Source organism: Diplotaxodon limnothrissa, linkage group LG19 (assembly GCF_057381915.1).
Source record: "Diplotaxodon limnothrissa isolate DT_005_m linkage group LG19, D_limnothrissa_male_GT1.1, whole genome shotgun sequence".
In the NCBI taxonomy this organism is placed as follows: domain Eukaryota; kingdom Metazoa; phylum Chordata; class Actinopteri; order Cichliformes; family Cichlidae; genus Diplotaxodon; species Diplotaxodon limnothrissa.
In genome coordinates, this window is record NC_140614.1 from 2,744,990 (window position 1) to 2,759,558 (window position 14,569).

A 14,569-nucleotide genomic window follows, 5' to 3' on the forward strand; every position below is an offset into this window, starting at 1 on the left:
GAGAAGGTGGAACAAACAAAAAGACAGGTGGCGGAGCTAGAGATGGAGAGTTGAAGATGTTAAGATTTTCTTTGAGAGTGGCCAGAAAGGAAAAGATTAGACATAAATATATCAGTGGTACAGCTAAGGTCAGATGCTTTGGAGACAAAATTAGAGAAGCAAGGTTTAGATGGTGTGGACATCTGGATAAATGGGACAAAAGATTCCAGGAAGGAAGAAGAGAGGATGGCTACAAGAAGAAGAAAAAGATTAAGATACCACATATGGCTCTTCAATGTCCCAAACAAAATTTTTTACAGTGTAATTTTTTTCATCAAGCCAATTCAAAAGCACGAGTCACGTGTGCATTATGTTGTTTTACTGCAGAGGTAATCACGGTGCAGTATAAACCTCTCGTATTTTATACTAGTTGTCTAGCTAAGTAAAAAAAAACAAACAAACGTTATTATTGTTACTATTGTAATTGTCTGTAACAACTGTCCAAATTTCAGTTGAAATCACTGTTCTTTTTCTTTCTGTCTCCTTTCCCTGAATTTTGATGTTGATTGATTTTAACAATATCAAAACAATGTTTAGTAGGCTGGGCACTCTGAAATGGCACGTTAGTTGAATTATGTAGTTAGCAACACTAGTGAACGATTTTGATTTGTTCTGTTTAAGAAATAGTATCTGTACTGTAGTTCTATTTAACTTCTTTGCATTATGGATCACAAGTGAATCAGTACAAAACAGTTTTCGTGATTTGAGGGTTATCTCTCATATCACAACTCTTTACATGACTTATAGTAGCCAAATGTCATTCATTTTCAATGGCAGATTTCTTTTTTGCTTTCTCTGTCTCCTTGTTGTCCCGTTCTCTTTACTTCTCTCTCGCTCTCCTTCTCTTTGTCTCTTCATTCTGTTATGTGCATGTGTGTGTGCATGGTTGCCTCTTTGTTCTATATCTCTGAAGACATGCCCTTCAGCTGGTGCTGCTGACAGACTTCAAAAAAACTGTGCTTAAGGACTGGCTCCGCTGCTCCACCTTTGCCAGATCATATCTTAGTAGTTTACATTTTTTCTAGTATCGCTTTCATCTCTTCTTCCACAAAGCTCACAGCCTAATCAGATTCTCTTATTGCATGTTTGGAATTTACTGGATTTTGATTCAAACTCAGATTACCTGCATGTCTTTCCACTCACCTGCTTAAAATGTACCCTTCTCTTCATCCCCACAGAAAACAGCCCTGCAGTTCATGTTGTTGTTAAATTACAACTTTGTTAATAAACCTTTTTTGAAAGGTTGTCGTAAAAACATAAGAGAATGAGCACAGCATCTGATTGGCCAGACAGTATCAGACACTCTCTAACTTGCCGTCAGCACTGTGATCCTCATTCAACTAATCCCTTTAGTCCCCACTAATACAATCCTGGTTCCCCAGCCTTTCTTCTATGAAGCATCTTCACGATCATGTGAGACTTATGCGAATGAGCTGGCCTGGTGTTGTGGACTTCTGCTTCTGGTTTTGTCAGCATTAAGCTGACAACCCCACTTCACACTACTCTGAGGTGTCTAATCTAGGGTGTCTGTCTTAGTGGAATTATTCAAAGAATTGGCCACAAGCTGAAATGAATTATTGTGTCCTCAGTGGTGTATTTGCGTAATCGTAGTCTTTCACTAAACGTCCTCCTGTGACTGGCCAGCATGTCATGAAGTGGATGGAAGGTAATGTCCAGCATCGTCCTGTTGAATTCTCCCAATTCTTTGAATCTTTGGGCTGAAGGAGGGACAATACTCGGTGTATCAATGCTCAATCAACAATCATTTATTTCCATACAATTCAACAGTCAGAGCATTACAACGTCCGGACGGGAGAGATGCTACCAGAGGGTCAGGCACATGTCTCAAAATGGTGACGGGTTGCTCAGCTTTTTATAGTCTCTAGTGGCCCCCAGCTAGTCGTAAAAGCCAAAACATCACATTTTTTCTCTGTTACAGCGCCTAAGTTATGACCTCGGCAGTTGTTTCTCTGCTTTCTGTAAGGTGGGGGTGTGGAATGTGGTCTATCTATCTCCCCTGTCTTTAGACACAGAGTCTCCTGCTTACAACCTTCTCTTCATGATTCAACAATTAAGCATGTCAAGAAAACAGTGTAACACATTCCCAGCAGATCAAGGATACAGAGTGATGCACATTTATCTAATGAACTAATATGTGAATATGTTCTGTTAACTCAAAAGTATAATGAGAACTAAACTACATACAGCTCACACACTCTATATTAAAGGGTATAATGTGATCTACAGCAGTATTCTAATTCAACTACTCTGATTACATATATAAGGTAACATATAATAACAGAATAATCTAATAATTCCCCCTTTTGATCTCTGAAAGAGATCACTTACAACATGCACTCCAGGGTCGCAAGGTCCAAGTTTTCTTGATCCTGAGGCCCTCTGTCCCCCTTTAACGGGTGGACCATATGTGGGATGACCTCTGTGTTCACGCAGTTCAGATGCAAGCAAAGTTAGATTTACAACCATAACAGCAGTTACAGATGACTCTCCCATCACTCCCCAATTCTCCCACAGCTTTATTTTGGTGCTCCAGTTTTCCACTCCCATTTTAATGCCCCCTTATACCTTTCAAATGTACTTAGACTAGAACCTCTGTCTAAGGAGCTTTTAACCTTTATTTTTATTGCTGCAGCTACCAGTGTCTTCCAGTTGGGTGATTCTCAGCTTCTTTCTTCGACCTCCGGGGTTAGACCACCCTTTAGTCATTGCACAGTTCTGGGGATTATTCTGCCCCGATTTCAAACAAAGATCTGTGTGTTTTGGGTTCACCGGCGTGTCCCCCTTTTTGCCAAGAGCCTCTTGAACCTCGTTGGTCTGGTGTTCCTGGTTTTCGCCAACCCCTTCATGGTTATTGCTGTGTTTGTGGGATCCATCTTCTCCAGGAGCCCAAACGTCATGACACTTGACCCCAGTTGCTGTCTCAGCAGTCCCTACATCTGTCTCTGCTGTGAAGGGTCCTCACATCTCCGAGTCCCCGTCTGGTGTCTGTTCCTTTCTCTGCAAGAGACAGAAAACCAAAACACCTCTCTCCCTAGCCTTGATAATCTAATATTGTTATCCATTGTTCTTCTAATGATTCAAATTTGGTTTAAAATATTATGTTCAGGACTTATTCTAATTCTAATCATAATCTATGTGTGTGTGAAAGAAATCAAAAATTAGTGAACCCTTTCTAAGTCTAACACATTATAAGCTTAAGTTTTACCATAGCTAATTTATTAAACACAAAAATAAACTCATAGAAATTTTCATATCACCATTGTTTGATGTTCAAACTCAACTTCCACTTCCCCCTTTTTTGACACACTCCCATGTGTCAATTCACCGGAGCTAGACACTTAAAAGAGAAGGTTGGTGACATCATATCTCAGAAAGTATCAGAAATTCTTCTCTCGAGTACCGTTGCTCCAGCCTTGTCATCCCTGAGGATCTTCGATCCCGAAAATGTCCCTTCTCCTCATGTAATAAAGTCTGTCATCCTTCCATGCCCTGGTAACTGGTCCATCCAGAGCTGTAACATTTTGAAATGTACATACAACAAGCCAAACCACACCTTGGTCACACCAACCCTCTTCCGCCCCGAAGATGTCCAATGCCATCCTAGTATGGACTGTCAAAAGTGGCTTTAACGCTGACTATCCTGACAATCCATTTTATAACGTTTCCTGGTCAGATTTGCCAATCTCTGCACCAGGGTTTTAAACTTTTCGCCATTTCCATTAGTTGTTATTTTTATTTAGTTTCGACTCCAGATTTTCAATTTTTACCAGTTGTAATTAGTTTTTACCAATTGTTTGCTAGTTTAGTGTAGTTTTTATTTTCTGAAAATCCTTAGTTTCAATTTAGTTTTATTTGTGTTTTGCAAAAAATTAAGTGTAACAAAATCCCAGTTCCATCATATCAGTCATGCTCTTCTGGTTATCCTTGGGTGTTGAGACTAATAACTATTAACTCTTGCCGCACCGAGTGGTCCTAATTTTGGTTCAAGTGAATTGATAACCTTTTGAAGGCGATTGTTTCACACCTTTATTTAGATGTCCCAGTCCTGTTGTCTCGGGATACATCACGCTGCCTTATCTGGGGTTAGCTGTTTTCTGGGGATGCGGGTTGAGTGGGTGAGCTCTTCAAGGAGGGGGAGTGTGCTCCCCCTGATGAGGTCTTCTAGGTAAGCTAGGTTAACCTTCTTGTGTGGGCTTTTCAAGTGCACTTTAAGGTTAGTGGGACTTTTAGTTTTATAAATGTCCCTCATGTCCCCCTGATGACCCAGTATTTCATTTTTGCACACTGTAGTACACATTTTAGTTTTTGCTTGTAGCTCGCATACTCTACTTGCCACTCCTCTAATTCCTGATGTTTCTTAGAGAGGGCAACAGTACCTTTAAAATTATATCACATGTGTGGGGGTGTGGCCTTGCCAATTGCTTTGCCCACCTTTTCAAAATGGCTGGCGTGCCCACAAGCACATTTCATGGAAAAAGAAAGGTAAGCTTGATGTTTACATTTGAAATGTTTTGTTAAACTCAGATTTTTATTTTATTCTTTTTACAAGTACCCCTCCTCGGTGGCGAGAAACTGTTGGTGTGGTCAAGTGGGTGCTCTGGAAACAAACGCTCAGGACAGAACAGTTATCAGTCATGTACTTCCTACAAATTTTGCATATGTTTTATTCCATATTGATCCTCTGAGTGTAATGGTACATTTTAATTTGAATTTATCCAAACTAAACACAATATTTTCTTTATTTACTTTGCTCTTGTTCTTTTTCAGTACCACATCCTATCAAATGTCCCTGTCGATTATATTCTACATTTAATAACTTACTATTTCAAGTGAGAACCTAAATCACGTGGACCAATGTTTATTATTGCATATCTCTATTCTGAATGTGGCCAGTCATTCATAGGTATTGTTAAATTTTGGCGATTTTCCTCTATAAAATTTAATTGACTTTTTTACAGTGGCCTGCTGTGGTTAATAGTAACATATTCCAGTCATGAGTGATATCAATAGTTATCTCCACTGTAGCATTTGGCATTCCCAATAATATAACATGATACCTTAATCAAAACACAGCTAATATAGCACAGTTTTCTTAATGCAAACATCAGTAACTCAAAATCAGCAACCACAGTGTTAAGTCTGCAGTTCATACTTATGTGAAGCTAGAGTCTCCTCCTCCAGTCTCTCTTATCCTCCTGCTCCTGAAAAAACAAAACAAAACAAAGCGAAGCATCCACCCTTCTCTTGTCGGCTGGGTGAATTGTTTATTGGCATTTACTAATCCTACAGTGGGTGCAGTCATTGTCTCAGTATCAAGTCAGTCAAAGCTTTTAGTCGTCAGTCCATCACAGTCCATTCACATGCATACCTCCATACACATTCATACCAGATGTTGCTGATAATGGAGTCTCCCGCGCAACCTATTCGAGCCTCCATCACCAGCAAGATGACGTCATCATTTTAAAGGAAAACAATTCCTTGTTGTTTTTTGGGCCGGATTGACTCGGTGCAATCCTTTTAGATCAGTGTTCCCTATAAGTGAATTTCTCCCAAGCCAATTACAATCATGGAGAAGCACACTTTGCAACTGTTTACAGTAATAATATTTTATAGCGCTTTAAATTTCAATCTTTCAGGCCTGGTTTAAAGAGCTGATTGTTAAATCATGAACTCACAAAATATCAACATATCACCACCGGTGGATCACACCTCTCAGATGTTTTTTTTTCTCCAGTGCACTGTAACAAAAACGAAAACAGACATAACCAACAAAATACTACTAAAATAACACAAACTAGGGCCCGTTGCAGACATGTCCAAGCAGACATATCCCTCTCTCGCTTACGAGAAAGAACACAAGCCAAAGCTCACTGATAAAATCAAGCTAGCGCTAAACAAAACCAAACAATCAACCAGAAATTCACAGGAACATTTTGCTTCCTGCCGGGACAATATTGTGTGGGAATGAGAACCTCAGGTGCCGTAACACCTTTTGTTCCTCCTTGAATTAAAACTCAATCACAGAAAATGCCGTACTCCAACCTAAAACTTACACTATTAATTCATCATTTTCACTCTGTGCCACTGTTCCTCATCAGGGCTGTGTGAAGCACAGCAAAGAATTCAGTCAAGGCCTTGAGCCATAAACAGACATCACGCACAGACATTGTTTTCATAACCAAACTTTTTTAGACCTTATTCCTAAAATCTACATAAATGCCCTCTGGGTGACATATAACACATTCTAAGTATTTAATGGTAATCAATGGCTCCTCATAAAAAATTATGCATTGGGATGTTTGTGTGCAGCATTTTGCATATCAGCATAAGCAAAGCATTCTTCATTGCATCAGCGTGTATGTGTGTGTGCGTGTGGATCACTCTTCATTGCACAAGCGTGTGCATGTGTATGTGTGTGCATCACTTCTCAGTGAATCAGCATTCCCGTGTGTGTGTGTGTGTGTGTGTGTGTGTGTGTGTGTGTGTGTGTGTGTGTATATATGTGTGTGTGTGTCATTTCTCACTCACTCAACGAGTGCACGTGTTCATGTGTGTATTTCACTTCATTCTGAATCTATGTGTTTGGAGACGTGTGTGTGTGTGTGTGTGTGTGTGTGTGTGTGTGTGTGTGTGTGTGTGTGTGTGTGTGTGTGTATGTGGATCACTTCTCAGTGAATCAGCATTCCAATGTGTGTGTGTGTCATTCCTCACTCACTCAACGAGTGCACGTGTTCATGTGTGTATTTCACTTCATTCTGAATCTGTGTGTTTGGAGACGTGTGTGTGTGTGTGTGTGTGTGTGTGTGTGTGTGTGTGTGTGTGTGTGTGTATTTGTTTCTCTTCATTCTGAGTCAGTGCATGTAGATGTGTGTGTTTGTGTGGGTGTTTGTGTTCATCACTTTCCTGTTCTGGTGTTCTGGGTAAACCACGGCCTGAAGCGTGCCCTGGGGTCCTGCCCCCCTCCTTTTCAGTTTGTTTGCGACCATTGCTGCTGCTGCTGCTCAAAATTCAGTCCGTCCTGGTTCTGACCCCAATTGGGGCAGTCCTTTCTCCAGTGTCGATGTTCACCGCAGGTGAAACCTGCATCTTCTTCTGTGTTTTTGTCCATTCTGAGGTGCCTTCTGTCCTCAGTTACTCCTCTTGTCTCGGTCACGCCCTTTTTCGCCACCCAATCATCCGTGTTGGTCCATCACTGTCCTGCACAGTGTGAATGCAAAGTTATCAAGGTCAGCATTCTTTCGCTCGGCCTTACTTTTCATTCGGGCTTGGCGGGCGTCTCGTCACAGCTCTGTCAGCTGACGCAGTCTGGGAATTTTCCCCCGTGTAGTGAAACGGGCCTTAGGTTTAGTGCTCTCCGTCTCGGCTGCATGAGATCACATTCCTGCAGGTCTGTTGACATTCTCAGGTCGTTGTTGTGGGTCCAGCTGTTGCAGCATTTGGTCAGTGTCACGTATGGGGGAGAGCAGGAGTCCAGTCAGCCTCGGCTTTCAGGGCCGGCAAAGCAGCCTGTAATTAAATATGTATAGAAAAAACAAAAACAAAACAAAACAAAAACAAACAAAAAACAAAAACAAACGAACAGGAAAATGATGTTGTGTTGGCTGTGTTATTCAGAGGGGAGACAATGGGGCCAGGCCCTGTGTCAGCCTTCTCTCCCCTTTTTTTTTTTTTTTTGTCTCCCGATATAATCAACTCATAACCCACCAAGTTGACAGGACAACACCGGTATATGTTAAAATTCTTAAGATCATGTTTAAAAGCCCAAAAAAGGAACTTTCTTTCATTCAGTAATCACTTTTATTAATCAATCAACAGAAAACATGTCACAATTTGAATCTTTTAACCACTAAATTTGTTGTGTCTTGCCTGGTTGGTTAGACCAGTGTTCCTTTTTTTTTTTTTTAAGTTAAATTGTTGTCCTGCAACCCAGAGGGTTTCTTTGTCAGTAATGTATAGACTTCATCATTTAAGTATGTTAATTTTTCTTTAACCTTGCTGGAAAATCTTCACGTGTTCATGAGTGTAAGCTGTTTCTTCATTGCGTGTATGTGCATTTGTATAAAAGCAGGTTAATTTTATCTTTTCTCAAACTAGGCGTTACCTTAAAAGGAGCCTTTCTCTCAGATTTCTCTGCTTGTGTGTGTTTTTGTTTCACCTTTTTGTTGTGATGCTCCGGACGCCTTCCCAACCTCCACAAGTCCGTTGGCCCCAATTTTATGTGTTAAAACTTCTCTTAATTTCTCCTCTAATTCTCTCCTCGCTGCTGTCTTTTTCACAGCTGCTGATTCATGCTGGGTGTGATTCCCATTACCTATAATTTTGCTTCGACCGCTGTGCTTGTGGGGGCAGTTGGTCCAGGTCCGCAGCTTCCTGTATTAACACACTAAGAGATTTATTTAATTTCATTTTCATCACATGTTAAACAGATAAGCAGGCAACACGCCTACCTTGACAGCGTCATAATTCTCCACTACACACCTCTTACTATCTCTCCTTTTTATTTTTATTACACCACAGAGTAATACACCCAATTATGCCCGTCTATCTCTATGTGGCTCCAAATTCCCTCTTTATTTTAATTTCACACTCGTCAGGGGACAGGCACACAACAATTTCAACCACTGAAACGAGGAATTTAACCTTTTTATATTTCTTTACTAATCTAGACTCAACGTTTGTTCGCAAAATGTGTCTTGTTCTAGTCCGGAATAAATGTGAACCCGTGATTACACGGCCGTTCCAGTGTTATTTCCGTAGCTATGCGGGGGCCCTCACCTCCCCAAGTCACCACCTCGGCACCCGGACGCCGCCGGTCCTGGCCGCGCGTCCACGAACAGGAGGGTCGCCACTCCATAGGCAAAATGTTCCACAGGTACACTAGGCATCAACCTTTGATCCTAAAATGTGTATTTGCTCTAATGTCCTCCTAATCAAACACATCAACCGTCACTGTCACTGTGTTCACGCTTCACACTTCACACAAAAAACACACTCAGAGCGCGCCTCACTCACACTCTCACTCAGAGCGCGCTTTACACACAAGACAGCACCCAGAGCGCGCTTCGCAGCTTCACACACACTCTCACTCAGAGCGCGCCTTCACACTCACACACAACACTTTTCCTCAGCGGGAATTTTACACAGAAACCTCTGAGCTCAACTATTAGATCTTCTTAAAGCACACTGCACCATAGACCAAAATACCCCTTTCTCTGCGCTTATGACCGCCACCACGGGGCAAAGTCGCATCATAAAAGTGATGCTTGCATCCCCGAAGTTATACCTGACATCATAAACCAGGTGTTGCTATGTACTTAAATTTTACTTTGTATTATGACCGCAGCCCTTTATACTCGACTGACGCCACAAACCACCGTCAAAACCTCTATCCAATGTACTAAAACTAGCACCAACCACTACTGCACTTCACGGCCGCACCACCGGAACACGCCGTATCATAAACCAAACCTACGGACGTGTTTCGCTCTCGCGTTGCCAGCGTTCAACTGCACCGTGAAGCCAGCATCTGCTTTTCCTTAAATCAACTTCTATTTCATAGCCGGCAAAAGCCAGGACGTCACTGACACCATAAACAAAATAAACAAACCTCGACTTCAATGTACTGGACTAATGGCCGCGTCTTCAGAATAAATTCTAACGTATTATTGCTACAGAAGCCAGTATTAGACAAAATTAAATGTGGAAGGTAAAGTGGCTGCAACTAGTCCAACGTAGTATGTTATTAGTATCTCGGTAGAAGCAGATTACTGCAACTAGTCCAACGTAGTATGTTATTAGTATCTCGGTAGAAGCAGATTACTGCAACTAGTCCAACGTAGTATGTTATTAGTATCTCGGTAGAAGCAGTTTATTTAACACACTGGAATTCAGCCTCAACTTATGTTGTTAGTATCTTGCGCCAAAAACCAGACACCGACAAATTTACTGTGAAAATACATGTGACTCAGTGAACAGATTAATTTGGAAAGCCCAATATGCACATTTGGTATTTATAATACAACAGGCTGTGCTTACCTTTTTATTTTTGGACCGGTCCTCTGTTCACCTCGCCTCACGATCTCACCAAAGGTCAAATCTGCACCTCCTCAGCACACCAAAGATCCGGGTCACGGCACCAAGTTGTTGAATTCTCCCAATTCTTTGAATCTTTGGGCTGAAGGAGGGACAATACTCGGTGTATCAATGCTCAATCAACAATCATTTATTTCCATACAATTCAACAGTCAGAGCATTACAACGTCCGGACGGGAGAGATGCTACCAGAGGGTCAGGCACATGTCTCAAAATGGTGACGGGTTGCTCAGCTTTTTATAGTCTCTAGTGGCCCCCAGCTAGTCGTAAAAGCCAAAACATCACATTTTTTCTCTGTTACAGCGCCTAAGTTATGACCTCGGCAGTTGTTTCTCTGCTTTCTGTAAGGTGGGGGTGTGGAATGTGGTCTATCTATCTCCCCTGTCTTTAGACACAGAGTCTCCTGCTTACAACCTTCTCTTCATGATTCAACAATTAAGCATGTCAAGAAAACAGTGTAACACATTCCCAGCAGATCAAGGATACAGAGTGATGCACATTTATCTAATGAACTAATATGTGAATATGTTCTGTTAACTCAAAAGTATAATGAGAACTAAACTACATACAGCTCACACACTCTATATTAAAGGGTATAATGTGATCTACAGCAGTATTCTAATTCAACTACTCTGATTACATATATAAGGTAACATATAATAACAGAATAATCTAATAGTCCTTATGTAGGACAACATCTGCCTCTCCAGAGTCCAGCTCCCTCCCCACAACATTACTGGCTTTGCAGACCAGTTTATTGAATCTGGTGCTATCTGCAACCTGCTGCCCCAGCATGACACATCATAGAGGATGGCACTGGCTGCAGCAAACTCATGGAAAATCCTGAGCATTGTCTGACAGATATGAAAAGACTCAACCGCCTTCAGAAAATAGAGACGTGTACTTATCTACAATACAATACAATTTTATTGATATAGCACGTTGAAAGCCAGGGTGTACACCAAAGTGCTTCACAGTTAAAATAACGGTAAAAGATTACACTGAACAGTAAGTCGTTAAAACATGGTAAAATACAGAAAGTAGAGAAAACAAACAAAAAGCATTAGTAAATAGAAACAGGGAGAGAACATGATTATCCAGAGAAATGAGTAGGGATACAGCAATTAAGGAGCGGTGAGAATTAGCGAGTAAGAAAAGCCAGGTTGAATAGGTAAGTTTTCAAGCATGCGTTAAATGATTGAATGGAGTCAGAGGCACGAATGGTAGCAGGAAGACTATTCCATAGGTTTGGTGCTACAGAGGCAAAAGCACGATCACCCCTAGTTGGTGCCTGGGCTGGGCCAGAAGTAACTGACCGCAAGATTGTAAAGAACGGCTGGGAGTATAGAGACTGAGGTATAGGTATTTATAGTCCTCCACATTTACCTCCTGGATTGAAACAGGGATCGCTGGTTTCCTGGCCTTGAGAACACGGGGACTCACCCTGTCTGTCCCAGCAAACCTGCCTGTAGCGTGATATGGTACTACAAGGTCATTAAGATAAGATGGGGCCAGATTATTTAAGACCTTGTATGTGAGGAGCAGGATTTTGAATTCTGGATTTAACAGGAATCCAATGAAGGGAAGCCAAAACAGGAGAAATATGCTCTCTCTTTCTAGTCCCTGTCAGGACTCTTGCTGCAGCATTTTGGATTAACTGAAGGCTTTTCAGGGACTTTTTAGGACTTCCTGATAATAATGAATTACAGTAGTCCAGCCTGGAAGTAATAAATGCATGAACTAGTTTTTCAGCGTCACTCTGAGCTAAACTCACCGATCCTTCAAAGTCCTATCTCCATTCAGTCATCTTAGTTTATAAATGTAGGGCCTTCTAAACTCCTCTGTTTTCACATCAAAGCACAATTTAAAATCAGTCATTGTATTTGTAACTATTCATTACCTCCATTTCTGGTTGTTATTGTGTGTGAGCTGGAGAAAATGGTCAATAATCATGAGACTTGGCTCCAAAAAGGAACCATAACACAATTTTGAGATGAATTTCATCAACTAGGTCATGGCGTATTTCATTATTTTCCTGGAGGCTTATGAAAATTTTGTCATTTCTGGTTTTAGAGGACAGTTGTGCTTGCAATTTTATCATGTCCTGAGGTGCTAAATTTCACCTTCATGATTTTTTTAATAAGGGCCTTGTATGATGTTGCTGTCAGCATTTACACTTTACATTCAGTTTTTGTGCTTGGTGTCTGTATACCTATAGTTTAGCTCTGCTTCATTCCTGTTATTCTTTCATCTGACTTTATCTACCTCATGTTGCTTGGTAACAGGTGGATATTAATGTTCAGTGAGTGACAATGGAAGAGTTTTCTTTCCCCTTGAGATTAAAAGTCTCCATGGAGATGATCTACTGTTCAGCCTCACCTTTAAAGAAATTTGTTTGCGAGGGAGGGACAGAGCATGTGCAGTTTACAATCTTAAGGTGTGACTGTGCTTGACCTCTTTTAGATTCTGCCAAACGCTGGAGTCGGGGGAGAGGGTTGGTACCCTCTGAACAGTTTTGTTATCTCACTCCCAAACACAAAAAGTGCTCTATTGTCTGACAAAATGAGCAAGAGTGTTCAAAACCAGTGCAATGATGCACAAATAGATGACCGTAAAGAAACCATGAAAACCAAATCTAGATCTATACATTTTTTGTTTTTTTTATGGCCTCAGATATGGTACCTTTGGACTTTCCCTTGTATTTAAGGGTTGTTCTTCAGACATCATATAAGTGCTAGAAAGTATTTTCATTTCTAACAAATGTGATTCTGTCCTCTCTCTGACAGGACTGATTGACTACAACTTTCACTGCTTCAAAAAAGCCATCCAGGAGGTTTTTGATGTTCGCGTAAAGGTTCAACAGAGCCGAAAACTCCTCAACCAGAGGAGGTGGAGTAAACTGACTCTGACCAGCGGAGTGTGCAGCAGCACCCACTAACAACTGTACCTGAGCTGCACCCTGATGGGTTTTTTAAATTGTTTTCTTAGTGTGAATCATTTGCTCCATTCAGCCCCCCAGTGTCTTTCACTTGCCTATTTTTACTGGGCAAAAAGAACACAAGAAAACTAAACTACACAAAAAAATTAATATTTAAGTACATTTGAAGATGTTTATGATGGGAACCTGAACCAATTAGTGTGTTAATGTGAAAAAAATACTTTTAAAATAAAGAATTATACAAGAGGCAGTAGAATAGAAGATCCCTTTATTGTCATTGTACAACAAAATTTTGGAAACTCAAGTTCTCCGACTGTATAGTAAAGTATGGAAGTTGTGATGGAAAAGCTTTTTAAACCGTATTTTCAGCCAAAGAGACCAACTCTTAAAGGTTTTTTCTTTATCAGATTTGAGTTGAGTTATCAGATGCAGTTTTTTTACATCCAGGAATGTGTTAAGAGAAACTGGGGAAGACACACACCAAAGGACTGCAGATTGGACCCAGACTGCTATTTAGCCATGTGGCATATGATCGTCTGTTCAACTAGTGAGCTAAACTGGTGCCACATACATGCAGTTTTTATGTCCCACTGACCACTGAAATGGACATTCTCTCCCTCCCCATTTAGTTTGATAGGAACTTTACATAGACCAAATGAAATGTCTGATTATGTTGAGTGAGACCTGTTCTGATTTGTCAGTTATCATCCTTGGTTCAGTAGAAGAGTGGAGTCAGCATCTCTTTTCTATACAGTATTTTCATTAACAACTGAGTCTTCTAGCTAAAAGTTAATGTGAAAATGTAAGTAAATGTGATGACTGAAGTGTTTCCTTGTTCCCTGTATTAAAAATGTTCATGTCGAACTATGTCTATCTCTTATAATGGCTGTCACACAGACACTTCCAGGTGACTTATTTCAGTTAGGAACCTTCCAAAGCAAAATAGACTATTGGACTGGAACAGACCCTGAATTTCTCTCTGGCGCCTTCCCTGCTGAAACCACCCACTAACACTCAGTTTGTCTGTGAAGGTTCTCAGTCATCCAGGTCATCGTAGTCTAAGGAGCTTGGAAAGAAAAGTGTCTGGACTTCTTTAAGTTGCTTGAAAACGTTTCACCTCTCATCCGAGAAGCTTCTTCACCATTTGACCCTAGAACTGAAGAAGCTTCTCGGATGAGAGGTGAAACGTTTTCAAGCAACTTAAAGAAGTCCAGACACTTTTCTTTCCAAGCTCCTTAAACACTCAGTTTCATTTCCTCACTTATGCGGCTGTTGTCAACCACATACAAGAGCATATTCATATGTACAAATACATTTTTACAAGCCTAAAATCCTGGTCCTTGACGTTCATGGATTTCATGGCTACTAAACCAGATCTCAGGCTATCTTCTGAATACCAACTGTTCTAAAACTTTAAGCCTTATGTTCTATTCTGCATTTAATTTTATGTTAAACCACGGTCTGATACTGTTTATGGCA

The 14,569-nt window shown here is 40.8% G+C and overlaps 1 protein-coding gene across 1 annotated transcript in view; it reads left to right on the forward strand.

The window, feature by feature from the left end:
- The window catches only part of rragd (ras-related GTP binding D), an 88,369-nt gene extending 74,551 nt beyond the window's left edge, over positions 1–13,818 (forward strand). The window contains exon 7 of the mRNA XM_085342525.1: positions 12,939–13,818. Within this exon, the coding sequence (XP_085198651.1) occupies positions 12,939–13,090 (152 nt within the window). The 3' untranslated portion in view covers positions 13,091–13,818. The remainder of the gene's footprint in view (positions 1–12,938) is intronic.
- Positions 13,819–14,569: the final 751 nt, after the last annotated feature.